A 21026-nucleotide genomic window follows, 5' to 3' on the forward strand; every position below is an offset into this window, starting at 1 on the left:
AGCAAACAAATACGATGAGCTATACCACCTCCACTTATTTGCCCAGCCAGAGAATTAACCAAATATACAAACGGAGATTCAGTGAAACAAAATCACATTGATTGACTAATATGAGTCACCGGCTTTTGGTTGGAAGTAGACCTAGGCTACTCAGCGACTGAGAGTGAAGAGCAAAACAATACACTTGCTAAACTACATAACATGCTGGCAAAATGTTCTGATCAGTGATAATACATGAGCCAAGTAAAGAGGACCATTAGCAGTACTCACTTCAATTTAGCTAACATTTCTCCAGCCTAAATGTAGCCTAACCAATATCCAAATAGAGATTCAATGAAAACAAAAATCTGACATTGGTTGATTTATCAAGACGAGTCCCCACGCTTGTCTCAAAGCAGCGTGAAACGGTGCTGAAATAGACACGCGGGTAAGCTACTGCTTCAAATTAATCATGACAATTGGATGACTTTTGGAGTTTCAGTAAGCAACAATTTGATGGCTTCAATTGCATTAGCCTACTCTATTCCAATATTTTCGTCATTGAGTGATATTTATTAAATATTTATTTATGGGTCCACCCTGTTGTGGTTAAGAAAACAGTGCATGGGGTGGGCTATGCAAAGAGATCGGTGAAGTGACATGCCTCGCTGTCACGTGCTGACCTTAGTTCCTTTTTTTATGTCTCTATTTTAGTTTGATCATGACGTGAGTTGAGGTGGGCATTCTATGTGTTGTTCTATGTTTTTGTATTTCTGTGTTTGGCCTGTTATGGTTCCCAATCAGAGGCAACTGTTTATCGTTGTCTCTGATTGAGAACCATGCTTAGGCAGCCTGTTTTCCCACTATGATTTGTCGGTAGTTATTTTCTGTTTAGTGTTTTTGGTGCACCTTACAGAACTGTTTGTTTGTCGGTTTGTTGTTTTTGTTCAGTATTCATCTTTATTCAAATTATTATGAATACGTACCACGCTGCACTTTGGTCCTCTTCTCCTTCTCCCGACGACAATCATTACACTCGCTAAGTTTACAACTGGCAGGAGGATAGTAGTAACGGGCACTGCCTAGCAACTTTCAAGAGTGTAGTGTGTGCCAATGCCGCATTAGCATTACAGCTACATTTCATCACAGATTACTGCACCTGTACATAGCCCACCTATAATTTAGCCCAAACAACTACCCTACTGTATTTTTTTTATTTTGCTCCTTTGCACCCCATTATTTTTATTTCTACTTTGCACATTCTCCCATTGCAAATCTACCATTCCAGTGTTTTACTTGCTATATTGTATTTACTTTGCCACCATGGCCTTTTTGCCTTTACCTCCCTTATCTCACCTCATTTGCTCACATCGTATATAGACTTGTTTATACTGTATTGACTATATGTTTGTTTTACTCCATGTGTAACTCTGTGTCGTTGTATGTGTCGAACTGCTTTGCTTTATCTTGGCCAGGTCGCAATTGTAAATGAGAACTTGTTCTCAACTTGCCTACCTGTTTAAATAAAGGTGAAATAAATAAAAAAAATACGAAGCCGTTCGCAGAACTTTACCACAATCATGACTAGGGCGGTTGGCAGAAATAAAAATAGAGGCTTTGTCGCTGGCAAAAGTAGGCAAAAAGTTGGCGGGATGCTTTAGTTAGTAGAAAAATATCTTAGTTGTAAAGGTGTATGGGTGTATTGATACATCAGCCAAAGTGTAATTAATAGCTTCAGCATGCTTAATGGGATATTTGATGTCTGATTTATTATTTTTACCCATGTAATAGTAGCTACCCTTCTTTGTGAGGCATTGGAAAACCTCCCTGGTCTCTATGGTTGAATCTGTATTTGAAATTCACTGATCGACTGAGGGACCTTCCAGATAATTGCATGTGTGGGGTACAGAGATGAGGCAGTAATTAAAAAAGCACTTACTGCACACAGAGTGAGTCCAGGCAATGTATTATGTGACTTGCTAAGCACATGTTTACACCTTAACTTATTTAGGCTTGCCATAACAAAGGGGTTTAATAATTATTGACTCAAGACATTTCAGCTATTACATTTGAATTAATTTCTAAACATTCCATTTTGACATTATGGGGTATTGTGACACAGTGACAACATCTAAATTTAACCAAGTAAAAATGCAGGCTGTAACACAACAAAATGTAGAAAAAGTCAATTGGTTTGAATACTTTCTGAAGGCAATATATAATATGCACATTATATACAAATATTACTCCACTTTACAGGTATTGTAAATCACATCACTTGGAGGCATCTTTGTGGTTTTGGATATATATTGTGTTATGTGGTGTGTGTGGTCTGTGTGTTTGTGTAAGCACTGGAGTATCAGCTTGTGTGCTACCAGAGTGTATAAGACCATGTGCTTAAAGTTTGCATGCGTAACTGTCTGCGTGCGTGCCTGGTGAGATGTCTGTGAGTGAGACTCCAGGCCAGGGAAGGGAAGTAAGAATAGGTGTTAGTGAAAGGGGCTCAGGTATTGGGGTCAGGTGGGATCAGAGTCCTCGCTTGTCACTTACACACTCCTAATCAGCTTACAGCTCCACCATGAGCAGCCTCTCCACTTAAACAGCCCTACCGTAAACACTAGCGCTATGCTAAAACTATGTTATCTGAATGCTACATTGTAGAAGCTAATGTACCGCTAACCCACTAAACCCAGGACCAGCTTACTCCGAGTTACAACATGAGTCAGGTTCTTAGTTCAGACTCATCATTGCTAAGTGTTCTAGTTCCTATTATTTAATAAGTGACCGTACTGTACTGTCTGAAGGACTCACGAAGAACAGATTACATATTCACACATGATGATACTGCACGAGTCTAGGTAATCCCAATCCCTCCAATATCACAATATTCAACCTTCCTGTTATTATTTTTTTGTCATATGAATTCGGAACCTTGATCGGTTCCCTGGTATATTGACAAGAATTTAAATAACTAACGATACCTACACACTGAAGAAGGATATTAAAGCCTCTACAGGATCGGTGTCCCAACCTCGGTACTGTTGAGCTAACGAAGGCTAATGTAATTAGCATGAGGTTGTAAAAAACAAAAAAATTCCCAGGACACAGACATTTCTGATATGGGCAGCAAGCTTAAATTCTTGTTAATCTAACTGCACTTTTCAATTTACAGTAGCTATTACAGTGAAAGAATACCATGCTATTGTTTGAGGAGAGTGCACAATTATGAACTTGAAAATGTATGAATAAACCATTTAGGCACATTTGGGCAGTATGGATACAACATTTTTAATAGATATGCAATAGTTCATTGGATCAGTCTAAAACATTGCACATACACTGCTGCCATCTAGTGGCCAAAGTTTAAACTGTGCCTGGGCTAGAATAATTCATTATGGCCTTCTTCTTGCATTTCAAAAATTATGGTACAAAAAAAAAAAAAAAAAAAAAAAAAAATGTATTATCTTTTACCAATATTTTATATTCTCCTACATTCATTTCACATTTCCACAAACTTCAAAGTGTTTCCTTTCAAATGGTATCAATAATATGCATATCCTTGCTTCAGGTCCAGAGCTACAGGCAGTTAGATTTGGGTATGTCAATTTAGACGAAAATTGAAAAAAGGGAGCGGATCCTTATTAAGTCGAATCATTTGGTTATGCTATCCCTGAACCAGTCAACATTATTTAGAAAAACAAAAAATTAAGTATGTTTTTTGCGACATCTTTTTGTGTGCAGAGTGCTGACCCATTAAATGTTTTGTTATATCTTTGGCAACAATAGCAAACAAACTGTTAAACTGTCCATACTCTCTTACCTGGCCAGCTTGCTGAGGCCCAGCACCCTTTTATTGGGGAGATAGCCTATGTGGACCTGGGGGAGAAAAGAGAGACCATGTCAGTCATTAGTGATGTCCAAGATCCTTACTATAGCATATCCACAACCACAGACAGTAAATCATGTTGCCCCAAATTCTGCAATTCCCCAGACAGACCTAACTGGTATGTCTATGTACAGTATACACTCCGTGTACAAAACATTAAGAACACCTTCCTAATATTGACCCATTTTGTCAATTTTGACCCATTTTGACTCAATTTGTCGGGGCGTGAACTCTTCAAAGTGCCGAAAGCATTCCACAGGGATGCTGGCCCATGTTGACTCCAATGCTTCCCACAGTTGTGTCAAGTTGGCTGGATGTCCTTCGGGTGGTGGACCATTCTTGATACACACAGGAAACTATTGAGTGTGAAAAACACAGCAGCGTTGCAGTTCTTGACTCAAACCGGTGCGCCTGGCACCTACTACCATACCCCGTTTAAAGGCACATCAATCTTTTGTCTTGCCCATTCACCCTCTGAATGGCACACACACACACAATTCATGTCTTAATTGTCTCAAGGCTTCTTAAACCTGTCTCCCTTCATGTACACTGATTGAAGTGGATTTAACAAGGGAAATCAATAGGGGATTATAGCTTTCACCTGAATTCACCTGGTCAGTCTGTCATAGAAAGATCAGGTGTTCTTAATGTTTTGTACACTCAATGAATCTCAGTGGTTGACTGTGTTAGCTCGCTAAGCTAAAACCTAGGCAACACCTAGGCACGAGAACAGCTGGCTTCCGTTCTCCTCTTGGTACATTGACCGTGCTTCTACACCTGTATTGCTTGCTGTTTGAGGTTTTAGGCTGGGTTTCTGTACAGCACTTTGAGATATCAGCTGATGTACAAAGGGCTATTTTGATTTGACTTCAATACAAAACCTAGGAGGCTCTTGGTTCTCACCCTCTTTCATAGACTTACACAGTAATTATGACAACTTCCAGAGGACGTCCTCCAACCTATTATAGCTCTTGCAGCATGAACTGACGTCGTCCACCCAATGAAAGGATCAGAGAATTAATCTAGTACTGAAAGCATAAGCTACAGCTAGCTAGCGCTGCAGTGCATAACATGTGGTGAGTAGTTCACTCAAAGAGAGAGAGAAAGACAATAGTTGAACAGTTTTCAACAAATTAAGTGCTTCAAAAATGAAGGAGAAGCAAGAGAGAGAGAGAGAGAGAAAGATTTAAAAAATGACAAACTTTCAGTTTCACTTACTTAGCTAGCCAATGCAGCTGGCTAGTTTAGTTACTCAAACACCCAAACATTCAAACAGAGGGATGCTATGTTAGCTAGCTGGCTATGACTATCCAACACAACACTGGAACTCTTCCAAGTCAAGGTAAGCTTTTGGTTTAACTAATTTATTGCCACCGGGGCCCGTCGGTCTATCTGCTTACTGACTATACACTAACGTTACTGCATGATTGTAGCAGGTTTACCAACACATTAGTTCTATTAGCTATGTTGACTAGAACGTTACTTTAGCTAATATGGGGACAACGATGTAGGCTGTGTGTAGCGGTTATGACATGGTTTGGGCTTGGAAAGGTTTTTTCACCTGGTCACATACAGCTGATGTGTTGTTCATTCAAGTCCACAAACCAAGGGAAAAGGTGAGAGGAGAGTGAATAGAGGCTAGAATGAAAACAACCACTGATTCTGTTTAATTTTTTTTCTTAAAACGGAAGCAAACAAAACATGGATAGAAATACTTGAATTTGTTGGACTAATGATTACACCCTAGATAAGCTAGGTGCAGACAAGTGTGCAAGGCGGTATTGACATGTGTCACGGTCTGTCCATGTGTCATTGTCTGTCATCTCAAATTCTTCTCCCAACCTGTGTGCACCTACGTTGTAAACTTTCATTCATAGGCTAGGTTCAACCTCATGATGGTTATAGGGGAAATTAGAGTATCATGTAGTAGCCTAAACCTATCGATGTTACATTGAACTGGGTGAATGTAATATGAATGGCAGTCATCCAACATGCTGTAATAGAAATAAGGCCTTGCTCATGAAAAAAAAAATATAATCCTCCCTCATCATAAACGGCACTGACCGCCACTGCATCATACAGTATGAAGTAGGCAAGCTAAACATTTGTGTTTCTCCATGACAGGCGTGGTAAAGACATGAATCATAAGACGCCAAGACAAAAGGCAACATTATCTAAAGGTCATCGGAGGAGTACAGGGGAGGTAAGGGAGTCACGTCTACCCGTGGATAAATAAGCAGCAGATAAAAGATTAGAAGCGGATCGAGATCTAGACTCTCCTCCCCATCCAGCTGGTTGAGCCTGCTTCTGCGTATGACTGGGAGGCTAAGTGGCACCCCTCACCCTCCATCCTCCATTCAAATGTCAGCAGCAATTTGATGAAACAGGCTGAGAGAAAGGGCATGCATGCAAGGATTTTATCCTCCTCTCCGGTCCCCCTCCCCCTCTCTCTTTCTGGTTGGTTGTGATAAAGACGGCATCATTTAACTATCTTCGTCCAAGCTCTTCAGCTTCTTCCTTTCGGCTCACTGCTGCACGTTTAAAAAGCGAATTTCTGAACTGGGTAAATAAACAACACTTTCACTTCACTTCGAAAAGACGGGATTCAAGTTTGATTAAAAGTAGGGTTCAGAGATGGGTTTCGTGGTTTTTCAAATGTATGGGGTGTAAAGGTATACATTAAAGCCAAACACAATGAAAAACAATATCAAGTTGTCGCAAGGTGATGACAAACACTAAAAGCGTTATTAAAAGACAACTGACTGACTGGAGGCGTGACGAAAATGAAAAAAAGAGAGCACCAAACGGCTCCATATTTCAGTTGGCGGGGAGAAATCGGTGAGTCATTATAGCACTCAGCGGGCAGCATGGATAGACGTGCAGGGAAATAGATGAGTGCGTGGATAAGAGGCGACTAGCGCTTGTGACGACGACAGGGAGCTATCAGCGGGGGAAGGAGATGAACGGAAACAAAGTGGCCTTCTGACAGCCAGCTGCTGAAAAACAAAAACACACACAGCACAAAGAGAAAAAGTCACAGTCTGTGTGTGTGTCTCTTTGTGAGTATGTGTAACGCTTGCTCCCTCTATCATCATGGCCCTTTTGCAGGCGTGAAAGGGATGTGAAAGTATAAATTGCCTCCCTCTTTGTCTTAAATGGCAAACACCTGCAGGGTAAGATGAGGGGAGAATAGAGGGCAGAATGCTAGGTCTACGGTACTAAATGTCAAACAGGAGAATTTCCAGAGGCAAGCGTGTCTCACTTGAATCCCTGCTAATGGGATTTCATCTGATTTGCGTGGCCTTCCAAATGTCACCCTGGGGAAAACTCCCCCCAAAATGTTTAGATGCATGCCAGCAAAGCCATAATATAACACAACACTAAACAATACATTAATTGCACTATAACAGTGACAAACGGTGCCCACAAACTGTTAGGGCCTACATAAAGCTGTCTTTTCAGCACCATAGAGTGAATCCTTACCACTGCTACACCTGGCTATCAGTGGAGCCTTGTATGGCAGCGAAACAGTTAATTCAGCCTCATTTACAGCCTTTTTAAAAAACATAGCTGATATGGCTGACTTGCTTAAACAAATGTGGTTTCTACTAGTTTCTACTAATTTAGATGTACAAACTATGGCATAATTAAACATTAATGAGCGAGCTAGGATGAACGTAGTCAATATAACAATTTTTTCAGCACTTTTGAAATGTACATCGACAGAATTCAGAACATGTGCCGTTCTTACAGTATTCTTCATGTACACCAAGTTAGAACCATAGGATAAATAAAGGGGGCATATAAGCAGACAATGAAAGCTTACAATGTTCAATGATTACATTTCTCTAAAACAGGCACCACCAAGTCAGAACAGTAGGCTACATTATGAAGGGGCAAAGGCCCAAATAATTAGGGTGAGGCACATGGGCTACTAACAGCTTACTACACAACATACACTTAGTTTTACTTTCTTTGCTACAGGATACATATCTCCCTGGAAAATGACAATTTATGCAGCAGCCTACAATACATTTTTAGACTCACCTTGATGTGCTGTGCTCACTTGAACAGGAAGGTGGTACAGCAGTTCTTGTAGGCAAACTTTGTAATCAAAGGCAGGCATTCTCTGGATTTATGGTGCTTTGAAGACAACTGGGAACTTAAAAAAATAATCAAAATAGGCCTGAGTTCCCGACGTGGAATTCCGAGTTGGATGACTGTTCTAAACTTATTTTCCCCAGTCGGAGCTCGTTCCCCCCCCCCCCCTCCCAATTGTCTTGAACTCCCTGAAGTCTGAGATTTCCTCATTCTGAATTTCCAGTTGTTTTGAACGTGACAGAAGTCATGCTGGATTGACAGCATGGCCAATGCCCATGGTGTTGAATGTTTATCCATTTACGGTTGGAAAAGAGACCCTTAAACTCAGACTTGGACCACACACTCACTCCACTGAATAGCCGGCTAGTGATTGCTTTACAAAGCTTGCAGTTAGCCAATGATTCCTTCCAAACCACTCATTGTTGAATTTGAAATTTCAAACTTCGTGTGTAATGTTTATGTCCAATGGCACCGATACTTTTTATCTATCATTTCTCTTCATATGACAAGGATTGAAACGCATTTGCCAGTAGATTGTCCACGTGATTCATAATGATGACTGCTTGTCTACCTTGCTAGTTAAGCTACAGTAGATATAACGTGATTTGACGTAATTTTATCTGTGGCCAATTTTTCATTTTTTTCATTTCACCTTTATTTAACCAGGTAAGTTCTCATTTACAACTGCGACCTGGCCAAGATAAAGCAAAGCAGTGCGACAAAGACAACACAGAGTTACACATGGGATAAACAAACGTACAGTCAATAACACAATAGAAAAATCTGTATACAGTGTGTGCAAATGAAGTAAGGCAATAAATAGGACAATAGTGCCGAAGTAATTACAATTTAGCATTAACACTGAAGTGATAGATGTGCAGATGAGGATGTGCAAGTAAAAATACTGTTGTGCATAAGATATTTACAGATGGGCTGTGTACAGCTGTAGCGATCAGTAAGCTGCTCTGACAGCTGACGCTTAAAGTTAGTGAGGGAGATATAAGTCTCTTCAGTGATTTTTGCAATTTGTTCAAGTCATTGGCAACAGAGAACTGGAAGGAAAGGCGGCCAAACTAGGTGTTGGCTTTGGGGATGACCAGTGAAATATACCTGTTGGGGCGCGTGCTACGGGTGGGAGTGAGCTGAGCTGAGATAAGGCGGAGCTTAACCTAGCAAAGACTTGTAGATGACCTGGAGCCAGTGGGTTTGGCGACAAATATGTAGCGAGGACCAGCCAATGAGAGCATACAGGTCGCAGTGGTGGGTAGTATATGGGGCTTTGGTGGCAAAACGGATGGCACTGTGATAGCAAATTGGATGCAGTCTGAGTAGAGTGTTAGAGGCTATTTTGTAAATGACATTGCCGACATCAAGGATAGGTAGGATGGTCAGTTTTACAAGGGTATGTTTGGCAGCATGAGTGAAGGAGGCGTTGTTGCAAATTGGAAGCCAATTCTAGATTTAACTATGGATTGGAGATGCTTAATGTGCATCTCTGGAAGGAGAGTTTACAGTCTAACCAGACACCTAGGTATTTATAGTTGTCCACATATTCTAAGTCAGAACCGTCCAGATTAGTGATGCTAGTCGGGCGGGCAGGTGCGGGCAGCCATCGGTTGAAGAGTATGCATTTCATTTTACTAGCATTTAAAAGCAGTTGGAGGCCACGGAAGGAGTATTGTATGGCGTTGAAGCACATTTGGAGGTTTGTTAGCACAGTGTCCAAAGAAGGGCCAGATGTATACAGAATGGTGTCGTCTGCGTAGAGGTGGATGGAAAAAAATCACCGCAGCAAGAGCGAAATCATTGATATATACAGAGAAAAGAGTCTGCCCGAGAATTGAACCCTGTGGCACCCCCATAGAGACTGCCAGAGGTCCGGACCACAGACCCTCCGATTTGACACAATGAACTCTGAGAAGTAGTTAGTGAACCAGGCGAGGCAGTCATTTGAGAAACGAAGGCTGTTGAGTCTTCCGATAAGAATATGGGGGATGACAGCGGCCGCTTTCCTATCTTTAGGAATCTCAGACGATACGAAAGAGAGGTTGAACAGACTAGTAATAGGGGCTGCAACAAGGGCGGCGGATAATTTTAGGAAGAGAGGGTCCAGAGTGTCTAGCCCAGCTGATTTGTAGGGATCAGCAGCTCTTTCAGAACATCAGCTGTCTGATTTTGGGTGAAGGAGAAGCGAGGGGGGGGGGGGCTTGGGCCAGTTGCAGAGCTGTTGGTCGGGGTTGGGGTAGCCAGGTGCAAAGCATGGCCAGCCGTAGAGAAATTGTTTTTGAAATTCTCAATTATCATGGATTTATCAGTGGTGACAGTGTTTCCTAGTCTCAGTGCAGTGGGCAGCTGTGAGGAGGTACTTCTATTCTCCATAGACTTTACAGTGTCCCAAAACGTTTTGGAATTGGTGCTGCAGGATGCAAATTTCTGTTTGAAAAAGCTAGCCTTTGCTTTCCTAACTGACTGTGTGTATTGGTTCCTGGCTTCCCTGAACAGTTGCATATTGCAGGGACTATTCGAAGCTAGTGGAGTACAACACAGGGTGACTTTGACCTTAAGCCTTCTTTCAGTGATTTAACATACAGTATTACCCAGCAGGAAAAACAGGTTCAAATGACTTTTATGACATCATGGTCAGGTTGTTTACTGGTTGTAAAAGGAATTCAAAATATATTTTTATCTGGTTGTAGCAGAGAACGTGAGGTTGTAATCTTGTTATAAGACGTCTTCTTTTAGTTTTTTTATCGCTTTGGTACTACTTTCACAAGTACAACACACAAAATCACACAGTAACGTTTTCACCAAACCTACATCTAGAAACACCTTTCATATAAAGTAATTGCCTTTCACAATAGATTCTAAAACGGGTTTGTCTACTATATATGGATTTTGAGAATGGACACCATCAAAGAGGTCAAAGAGGTGGGCATGGGCCCCATCAAAGAGGTCAAAGAGGTGGGCATGGGCCCCATCAAAGAGATCAAAGAGGTGGGCATGGGCCCCATCAAAGAGGTGGGTGTGGGCCCCATCAAAGAGGTGGGCATGGGCCCCATCAAAAAGGTCAAAGAAGTAGACATGGGCACTGTCAAAGAGGTGGACATCAGAGAGAGGGAGGCAGACGGCTTGGAACTGTTGGGTCTAATAAACAGAGACCTTACCATAGCAGAGGCTGCCAGATTAGTTTACCCCAATCTGAAAAGATCAATTGTCAATTCGATCATGAGAACAAAAAAACAGATAAATCTACAGGATATGCACTATGCGTTACCATTACATATATACTAAATGACATATTGTAATGCATGTAAATTCACAAAACATTTCACAGTATTCTTACAGTATGATATATTGACAGTATATCTGTTCTACCCTCAGAATTGACAGAAGACCCCATGGTGGTGGCTGTGACTGTGCTGACCGATCAGCAGGAGTGGGCAGTGGTGGAAATGGTAAGGGCCAGGAATGACATACGGCTGTCTGAAATAAAGCAGGTCATTGAAGAGAAAGATGACACCTTTGCCAATGTGGCATCCATCAGCCTACCAACAGTCACACGCCTTTTGAAGAGGAACCAGGTATCTATGAAACACATTTACCTGATGCACTTCGAGAGAAACAACGACCGGGTGAAACAACTGCAGGCCAAGTATTTTCAGGTACCACACTATTTACTGTATTACTGTTACTATTTAATGCACATGCTACTTCACAATTTCATGTTGGAACTACTGTAAAAATAACTAACCAAAATATATTTTTAGAGGGTGATGGTGCTTGATACTGCTGTGAACCATAACAAGCATATCTTTGTTGACGAAGTGGGCTTCAACCTGGCCAAAACTCAGCGCCATGGGCGTACGGGCAACCGTCCGAGTGCAAGGACAACTTGGGGGAAACATCTCCATGTGCGCAGCTATCTCTGAAGATGGTGTGGTAGGACATAGGCCATTACTTGGATCCTAAAACGCTGCACACCTCATTGTGATACTCAATGAAATTGATCAGGCCTGTCAAGGTGAAGGGGATGAGAATTTACGGCCAAATGATTAAGACAGGCTTGATGCAAATGAATGAGTGCTGAACATTGTTTTATTTTCATTAATTTTCATTTCTTTCATTTGATTACAGACAGTATACCTATGTTGCAATTATATCCGAAAAATAAAAATTACATTTTTTGCAAGAATGATTTTAGAGGATGTCTTCATTGATCACACATTGTATAGATATTATGGAAATTATACTTGGTAATTTTCTTGGTAATGTAAGTGTATTGCCTAATAAGTGTATTGCCTAAGTGTGTAATCTATTGTAATTTACAGTATTGTCGCCTCGTGGGTCTTCCGGTCGCGGCCGGCTGCGACACAGCCCGGGTTTGAACCCGGATCTGTAGTGACGCCTCGAGCACTGCAGTGTCTTAGACCGCTACGCCACTCGGGAGGCCCACTTTCAGCACTTCTAAGGGCGATTTAAAATACATATCTTACATTGTTTGTTATTGGATTAACTGGTAGTTAAAACGACTACATTGAAAAGATATGATTATGTTGTGTTTTGGTGATTAAACCAATGTTCTCCTTACATTATAAGTGGAGTTTTGTACTAAGAGTTGTGAAAATTTACCACACACGTGAAAATATTACCAAAGAGATACATAAAAACTGTGATCAGAAAATAATGTAATGTGCCAAATGTCTCCCACTGAGTAATGTACCTTTTGGGTTATGTGTGATGAATCCAAAGTAGAAGAGATCAGAGTTGTGGACTCGAGTCACATGACTTGGACTCAAGTCAGACTCGAGTCACAAATATGATTACTTGCAACTCGACTTTGACTTTAACACCAATGACTCGCGACTTGACTTGGACTTGAGCCTTATGACTCGACCTGACTTGATATTAAATATTAAATATTAAAACTGATGCTGTTAAAAAAAGTGTGCAGTGCATCAACTCTTCATTTACCGGATTACAGTTTGAATCGGACAGAGGTCAATCAAATTGTGCCAGCTGAGAAAAAGTTGTGCGTGGCAGTACAGAGGATCGTTGGCGGGTGAATTCAGATGGAGCCCTTGGAAAGATGATACCCCAAATCATTATTTTCGGATATAAAGACTACGCTGTATCAACAAAAAACGGATTGCAACTTACAAAACATGCGGGAAGAAAATTACAGACGGAGGCGCAACAATTTCCAACTTTGTTCGACATTTGAAGCTGCACAAAGAATGGTAAGTCGTGGCTAATATAGTCGACAGCTATATATTTTATTACTTTACTGGTGTATCATGTAGGCTAACGTAACGTTAAAATCAATGAGCCTCCACACAGTCAGTCAGTGCGGGAACGTGATCATTGCACCCAAGATTGAGCTACAACTGGCTAGGCATTTGGTAGCTTAAATCCTGCTTGATGTTACTGCTGTTCCTAAAACCATTGACATATGTTAGCCTACTGTAACCACACAGAGTGTGTGTGTGTGTGTGTGTTAAGGTTGGGTGATTGTGTACAAGCCTACATCGCCCGATTGCGCCCTATAACAATCCTCGATAGTCAATCACTATGTTTTTTTTTTTAACCATGTAGTTCCAAGGGAATATAACATTTATTTGGAAAGTAATAAATATATAGATATTTTTAAAAGCATTCATGATTTTTGTAAATGTAATATACTATTACTCTTGTTAAAAATATGAAATGGTATTACATTTGGTGAAGAGCACTTGTTTAGGACTCAAAACTCAAAGTTTAGGGCTTGAGATTTGACTTGATACTTGACAGTCTTGACTGAGCGCTAAGACTTGAGACTTACTTGTGACTTGTAAAACAATGACTTGGTCTCACCTCTAGAAGAGATTCTCCATAACTGGTGATTAAATTGTACACCTTTGGACTGGTGTGGTGCTGATAGGGGCATAGGGGTGTGTGTGTGTGTGTGTGTGTGTGTGATATTACCCTGCCAAAGATGGGCACCAGGTGGTGCTCGCACATGGAGAACATGTCGATGTCCTTCACGATAACCATCTCATCGTGGTCCTCGTCGAAGATGGCATCGTTCAGCACATCTGCGGAAGCAAAAGAAAATGAGAGCGAGACGGATGAGTGCGAGGGCCATCGAGTCGAAGCCATAAAGCTCAGAGACCCTTGACGAGACAGCCCCCCCAACTTAATCACTCTCCATCCATCCCATATGACATACAGTGCCGTGATAAAGTATTTGCCACCTTTCTGATTGTCTATTTTTGCATATACAGTGCCTTGCGAAAGTATTCGGCCCCCTTGAACTTTGCGACCTTTTGCCACATTTCAGGCTTCAAACATAAAGATATAAAACTGTATTTTTTTGTGAAGAATCAACAACAAGTGGGACACAATCATGAAGTGGAACGACATTTATTGGATATTTCAAACTTTTTAACAAATCAAAAACTGAAAAATTGGGCGTGCAAAATTATTCAGCCCCCTTAAGTTAATACTTTGTAGCGCCACCTTTTGCTGCGATTACAGCTGTAAGTCGCTTGGGGTATGTCTCTATCAGTTTTGCACATCGAGAGACTGAATTTTTTTCCCATTCCTTCTTGCAAAACAGCTCGAGCTCAGTGAGGTTGGATGGAGAGCATTTGTGAACAGCAGTTTTCAGTTCTTTCCACAGATTCTCGATTGGATTCAGGTCTGGACTTTGACTTGGCCATTCTAACACCTGGATATGTTTATTTTTGAACCATTCAATTGTAGATTTTGCTTTATGTTTTGGATCATTGTCTTGTTGGAATTCTTCCAGAATGGTCCTGTATTTGGCTCCATCCATCTTCCCATCAATTTGAACCATCTTCCCTGTCCCTGCTGAAGAAAAGCAGGCCCAAACCATAATGCTGCCACCACCATGTTTGACAGTGGAGATGGTGTGTTCAGGGTGATGAGCTGTGTTGCTTTTACGCCAAACATAACGTTTTGCATTGTTGCCAAAAAGTTCAATTTTGGTTTCATCTGACCAGAGCACCTTCTTCCACGTGTTTGGTGTGTCTTTTTAATGGATATCTTTAAGAAATGGCTTTCTTCTTGCCACTCTTCCATAAAGGCCAGATTTGTGCAATATACAACTGATTGTTGTCCTATGGACAGAGTCTCCCACCTCAGCTGTAGATCTCTGCAGTTCATCCAGAGTGATCATGGGCCTCTTGGCTGCATCTCTGATCAGTCTTCTCCTTGTATGAGCTGAAAGTTTAGAGGGACGGCCAGGTCTTGGTAGATTTGCAGTGGTCTGATACTCCTTCCATTTCAATATTATCGCTTGCACAGTGCTCCTTGGGATGTTTAAAGCTTGGGAAATATTTTTGTATCCAAATCCGGCTTTAAACTTCTTCACAACAGTATCTCGGACCTGCCTGGTGTGTTTCTTGTTCTTCATGATGCTCTCTGCGCTTTTAACGGACCTCTGACACTATCACAGTGCAGGTGCATTTATACGGAGACTTGATTACACACAGGTGGAATGTATTTATCATCATTAGTCATTTAGGTCAACATTGGATCATTCAGAGATCCTGACTGAACTTCTATAGAGAGTTTGCTACACTGAAAGTAAAGGGGCTGAATAATTTTGCACGCCCAATTTTTCAGTTTTTGATTTGTTAAAAAAGTTTGAAATATCCAATAAATGTCGTTCCACTTCATGATTGTGTCCCACTTGTTGTTGATTCTTTACAAAAAAATACAGTTTTATATCTTTATGTTTGAAGCCTGAAATGTGGCAAAAGGTCGCAAAGTTCAAGGGGGCCGAATACTTTCGCAAGGCACTGTACTTCTGACACTAAATGTTATCAGATCTTCAACCAAAACCTAATATTAGATGAAGGGAACCTGAGTGAACAAATAACACAACATATTGATACTGCTTTAGTTTACTTAATAAACAAAGTTACGCAACACCCAATGCCGCAGTGTGCCCTTGCCCCCTTACACTCAATAACTGGTTGTGCCAACCTTTGTCGGAGGGGGAAATTTGAATATCTGAACATATATCTGTCCTTTAGTCTGATGAGTCCAAATTTTTGGTTCCAACTGCGGTGTCTTTGTGAGACGCAGAATAGGTGAACAGATGATCTCTGCATGTGGGGTTCCCACCGTGAAACATGGAGGAGGAAGTGTGATGGTGCTTTGCTGGTGACACTGTCAGTGATTTATTTAGAATTCAAGGCACACTTAACCAGCATGGCTACAACAGCATTCTGCAGCGATACGTCATCTCATCTGGTTTGCGCTTTGTGGGACTGTCATTTGTTTTTCAACAGGGCTATTTGACCAAGAAGAAGAGTGATGGAGTGCTGCATCAGATGGCCTGTCCTCCACAATCACCCGACCTCAACACAATTGAGATGGTTTGGGATGAGTTGGACTGCAACAAGTACCCAACAAGTACCCAACATATGTGGGAACTCCTTCAAGACTGTTGGAAAGGCATTCCAGGTGAAGCTGGTTGAGAGAATGCCAACAAAGAATACCAACAGCGTGCAAAGCTGTCATCAAAACAAAGGGTGGCTACTTTGACGAATCTAAAATCCCAAATATATTTTGATTTGTTAAACACTTTTTTGGTTACTACATGATTCCATGTGTTATTTCATCGTTTTGATGTCTTCTTCACTATTATTCTACAATGTAGAAAATAGTAAAACTAAAGAAAAACCCTTGAATGAGTAGGTGTGTCCATACTTTTGACTGGTACTGTATGTTTCATCATTTTTTTTATGTTGAAGGGAAGCAATAGGAAGAATATTATACCAAATAAGGTAACACATTACTTGACACCCAGTGTCATAAGATGAGATGACAAGGTCATAACCATGTCATAACGTGTCATAACTTGAAATAACCTGTCATAATATGGTTATAACACTGTCATGACCCATATATTTACACCTGTTGTGACATATATTGCGTTATTTTATGGCTAGTTATGACATCTACATAAGTGTCAAAACCCACATTTATTCAAATGAGTTATTTCCCTGCCAAGAAGTTTCATTTTAAAGTTTGCTCATTAAATCCTTTCTAGTTTTTGTTGTAATAAATTCTTTACATTCATGTTTTTTTCATCATGTTTTAAATAACATGTAGAAAATAAACTTTGTGACACTGTCAAGAAGCATGATGACCAACATAATCATATAAGCTAGATAGGCCTATCAGGTACAGGCCCTTAAATCAGCCATCAATCAAAAAGAGGGCGTCTTGTCCTGCTCCTGAACTCTGCTCCTGCATTCATCCCAGACATCACATACAGAGCATTGGGGTAGGTGCATGTCTGACATCAATGTGTGTGCAATTACAGTGATAATTCAATTTTGTTAATAAAAAAAACACGACTTCATATAACATAAACATACTGTTGACACGTAGGCTACGGTGTAATGGAATGTTTTGCCAACTGGGCTAATAACTCACTAACTAGCAAAGAATATGAACAACTGTGCACAGGTGGCTACACACAGCTCTCACTTTGATCTCAAAACAAGCACATCTACTTATGACTACTGTAGCCTAAACATAGTCCAGTTCAAAGATAATGGCACAGATCCATAAATGCCAATGGCTATTTGCATATAGGACTACTGCAGCTCTGATTGGTTATGGCGCACAGGTCTGTGTAGAGTATGTGCCTGAGTCTAGTCGTGCCTGTCAATGCAATAGAATCCTACTCCAATGCGCTCTGCCTAGAAGAAAATCTCTTGCACAGTTAGTTTAGCATACTAAATCTTGCAATCTTGTTTGTTTTGTTTCAGTATATTACATTGAAAGTGGCTAATATTGCGTTTATTTGATCAGAATTTCCACAGTAGAGTGAAAAAGTCGATAGTGTTAGCTAAAGTGGAAAACTGTAGAAAGTTTAGTGAAGTTAAATTTCGTGTTTCTCTCTTGAGAATGGCGCAGAAGGAGATGGCTGCCGTTTTACGATCCCGTAACCAATTGTGCTATTTTGTATGGTTTTTTTTTGTTATTTGTAACTTATTTTGTACATAATGTTTCTGCGACCGTGTCTTATGACGAAAAAGAGCTTCTAGATATCAGGATAGCGAATACTCACCCCGTACCGGAGTAATACCTTTTCTTCAACGAGTTGGTAGGGAAGGATTTCCTTCAGATGCCCGACAAGGTCCTCATCCCCGTCATTCAAATCAAATAAAAGTTTATTTGTCACGCGTGCCGAATACAACAGTAGACCTTACAGTGAAATGCTTACTTACAGGCTCTAACCAGTAGTGCAAAAAAGGTGTTAGGTGAACAATAGGTAAGTAAAGAAATAAAACTGTAAAAAGACATTTGAAAAAAAGAGTAACAAGGCTATATACAGACACCTGTTAGTCAGGCTTATTGAGGTAGTAGGTATCGTTAAAGTGGCTATGCATATATGATGAACAGAGAGTAGCAGAAGCGTAAAAAGAGGGGTTGGCGGGTGGTGGGACACAATGCAGATAGCCCGGTTAGCCAATGTGCGGGAGCACTAGTTGGTCTGGCCAATTTAGGTAGTATGTACATGAATGTATAGTTAAGTGACTATGTTCAGGATTCTTATGGCTTGGGGGTAAAAACTGTTGAGTAGCCTTTTTGTCCTAGACTTGACACTCCGGTACCGCTTGCCATACGGTAGTAGAGAGAACTGTCTATGACTGGGGTGGCTGGGGTTTTTGACAATTTTTTAGGGCCTTCCTCTGACACCGGCTGGTGTAGAGGTCCTGGATGGCAGGCAGCTTTGCCCCAGTGATGTACTGGGCCGATGTACTGGCTCGTGCCCTATTCACGACTGTCTTGGTGTGTTTGGACCAATCTAGTTTGTTGTTGATGTGGTCACCAAGGAATTTGAAGCTCTCAACCTGCTCCATTACAGCCCCGTTGATGAGAATGGGGACGTGCTCAGTGCTCCTTTTCCTGTAGTCCACAATCATCTCCTTAGTCTTGGTTACGTTGAGGGATAGGTTGTTATTCTGGCACCACCCGGACAGGTCTCTGACCTCCTCCCTATAGGCTGTCTCGTCGTTGCCGGTGATCAGGCCTACCACTGTTGTGTCGTCAGCAAACTTAATGATGGTGTTGGAGTCGTGCCTGGCCATGCAGTCGTGGGTGAACAGGGAGTACAGGAGGGGACTGAGCACGCACCCCTGGGGAGATCCAGTGTTGAGGATTAGCGTGGCAGATGTGTTGCTACCTACCCTCACTACCTGGGGGCGGCCTGTCAGGAAGTCCAGGATCCAGTTGCAAAGGGACATGTTTAGTCCCAGGATCCTTAGCTTGGTGATGAGCTTTGAGGGTATTATGGTGTTGAATGCTGAGCTGTAGTCAATGAACAGAATTCTCACATAGGTGTTCCTTTTGTCCAGGTGGGAAAGGGCAGTGTGGAGTGCAATAGAGATTGCATCATCTGTGGATCTGTTTGGGCGGTATGCAAATTGGAGTGGGACTAGGGTTTCTGGGATAATGGTGTTGATGTGAGCCGGACGTGAGTGCTAGTCATTTAGGCAGGTTGCCTTTGTGTTCTTGGGCACAGGGACTATGGTGGTCTGCTTGAAGCATGTTGGTATTACAGACTCAATCAGGGACATGTTGAAAATGTCAGTGAAGACACCTGCCAATTTGTCAGAACATGCCTGGAGCACACATCCTGGTAATCCATCTGGCCCCGCAGCCGGCTTTCAATCACACCAAAGACCAAAACTATATTGACAAATTATACATACTGTAGCCTAACTATCAAATGTGGATGAGCATCCACACTGGGGGGGGGGAGTTGAAATATGAAAAGCATATGCATAACCATGGTAGCATTTGAAAGGGAACAGTTTGGAGATTATGGAGAAATTATTAGACCAAAAGGTGACTACAAAAACAGTTCACCTGAGAAGACTGAATCCAAACATTACATTGTTGATTTTATGTGCATTTCACATCTAATGTACTTTTTGAAGCATTTGTTGATAAAGAAATCTGAAAATACTCTGGATATATTCAGTACTATGATAAGACTATTCCTGGAAGATGTGGAGTAGATGCAACAGAAGACCAAAACATTTACAAGGGTTTGAGTGAGAGGACTAACTGGTGTCCCCAAGTGGCTACACACCTCTCCAAAGTGTGAGTCAAAGAAAAGTCTTCAACTATAAAATATACTTTTTTTGAACTCTCCTAGCTGTGCCATTGAGGAACTAGAGCAACTACACTTGTAGTTGTTTCATTTGGAACACAACCCTGCCATCACACAATTACACAATCCAAAACGGTCTATTATAAATCGCAATCAGGGTCAGGTGGGAATGATTTGAAAGCTTGTTCTACTGCCAAGATGACTGGCTAAGTTATAAAATATGGTCTTACAGTGTTAGGCTTTCACAAGGCAAAACCCCCAATTGTACCCATGTTGGGGAATAAGAGATTTGAAAGTTGGGGATGATTAGGTGGCCATGATGGTATAAGGGCCAGATTGGGAATTTAGCCAGGACACCGGGGTTAACACTCCTACAAGTGCCATGGGATCTTTAGTGACCACAGAGAGTTAGGACATCCGTTTAACATCCCATCCAAAAGACGGCACCATACACAGGGTAATATCCTGGGGCATTGGGATTTACATTTTGTTTCTATTTTTTATCAGAGATAAGAGCCTCCTATTGGCCCTCCAACACCACTTCCAACAGCATCTGGTCTCCCATCCAGGGAGAATGTCAGGCCATCCATCCGTGAGCTGAAGCTGAAGCCAGCTGGGACATGCAGCAAGACAATGACCAAAACACACAAGAAAGTCTACATTACAATGGCTGAAAAGCAACAAATTCAAGGTTCTGGAATGGCCAAGTCAATGTCTAGACCTAAATCCAACTGAGATGTTGGACTTCCTGAAACGAGTGGTTCATGCTCAAAAACCCACAAATGTCGCTGAGTGAAAGCAGTGCTGCATGGAAAAGTGGGCCAAAATTCCTCCACAGGGATGTGAGAGACTGATCAACAACTACAGGAAGCGTTTGGTTGCAGTCATTGCAGCTAAAGGTGGCACAACCAGTTATTG

At 41.4% G+C, this 21026-nt stretch overlaps 1 protein-coding gene and 1 long non-coding RNA gene across 3 annotated transcripts in view; one reads left to right on the forward strand and one right to left on the reverse strand.

Moving 5' to 3' along the window:
- Nucleotides 1–21026, reverse strand: part of LOC100136794 (GTP cyclohydrolase 1) — a 45115-nt gene that overhangs the window by 15947 nt on the left and 8142 nt on the right. For both annotated transcript variants that reach the window (XM_021584318.3, XM_090220428.1), the window contains exons 2-3: nt 13928–14037; nt 3800–3855 (exon numbers count right to left, since the gene is read on the reverse strand). In XM_021584318.3, the coding sequence (XP_021439993.1) occupies nt 3800–3855; nt 13928–14037 (166 nt within the window). The remainder of the gene's footprint in view (nt 1–3799; nt 3856–13927; nt 14038–21026) is intronic.
- Nucleotides 11348–12158, forward strand: LOC149972016 (uncharacterized). The gene is made up of 2 exons (XR_016491852.1): nt 11348–11628; nt 11734–12158. It is a non-coding gene; the product is annotated as an uncharacterized LOC149972016 (long non-coding RNA).

Source organism: Oncorhynchus mykiss, chromosome 25 (genome assembly GCF_057628025.1).
Source record: "Oncorhynchus mykiss isolate SJ-2025 chromosome 25, ASM5762802v1, whole genome shotgun sequence".
Taxonomy (NCBI): domain Eukaryota; kingdom Metazoa; phylum Chordata; class Actinopteri; order Salmoniformes; family Salmonidae; genus Oncorhynchus; species Oncorhynchus mykiss.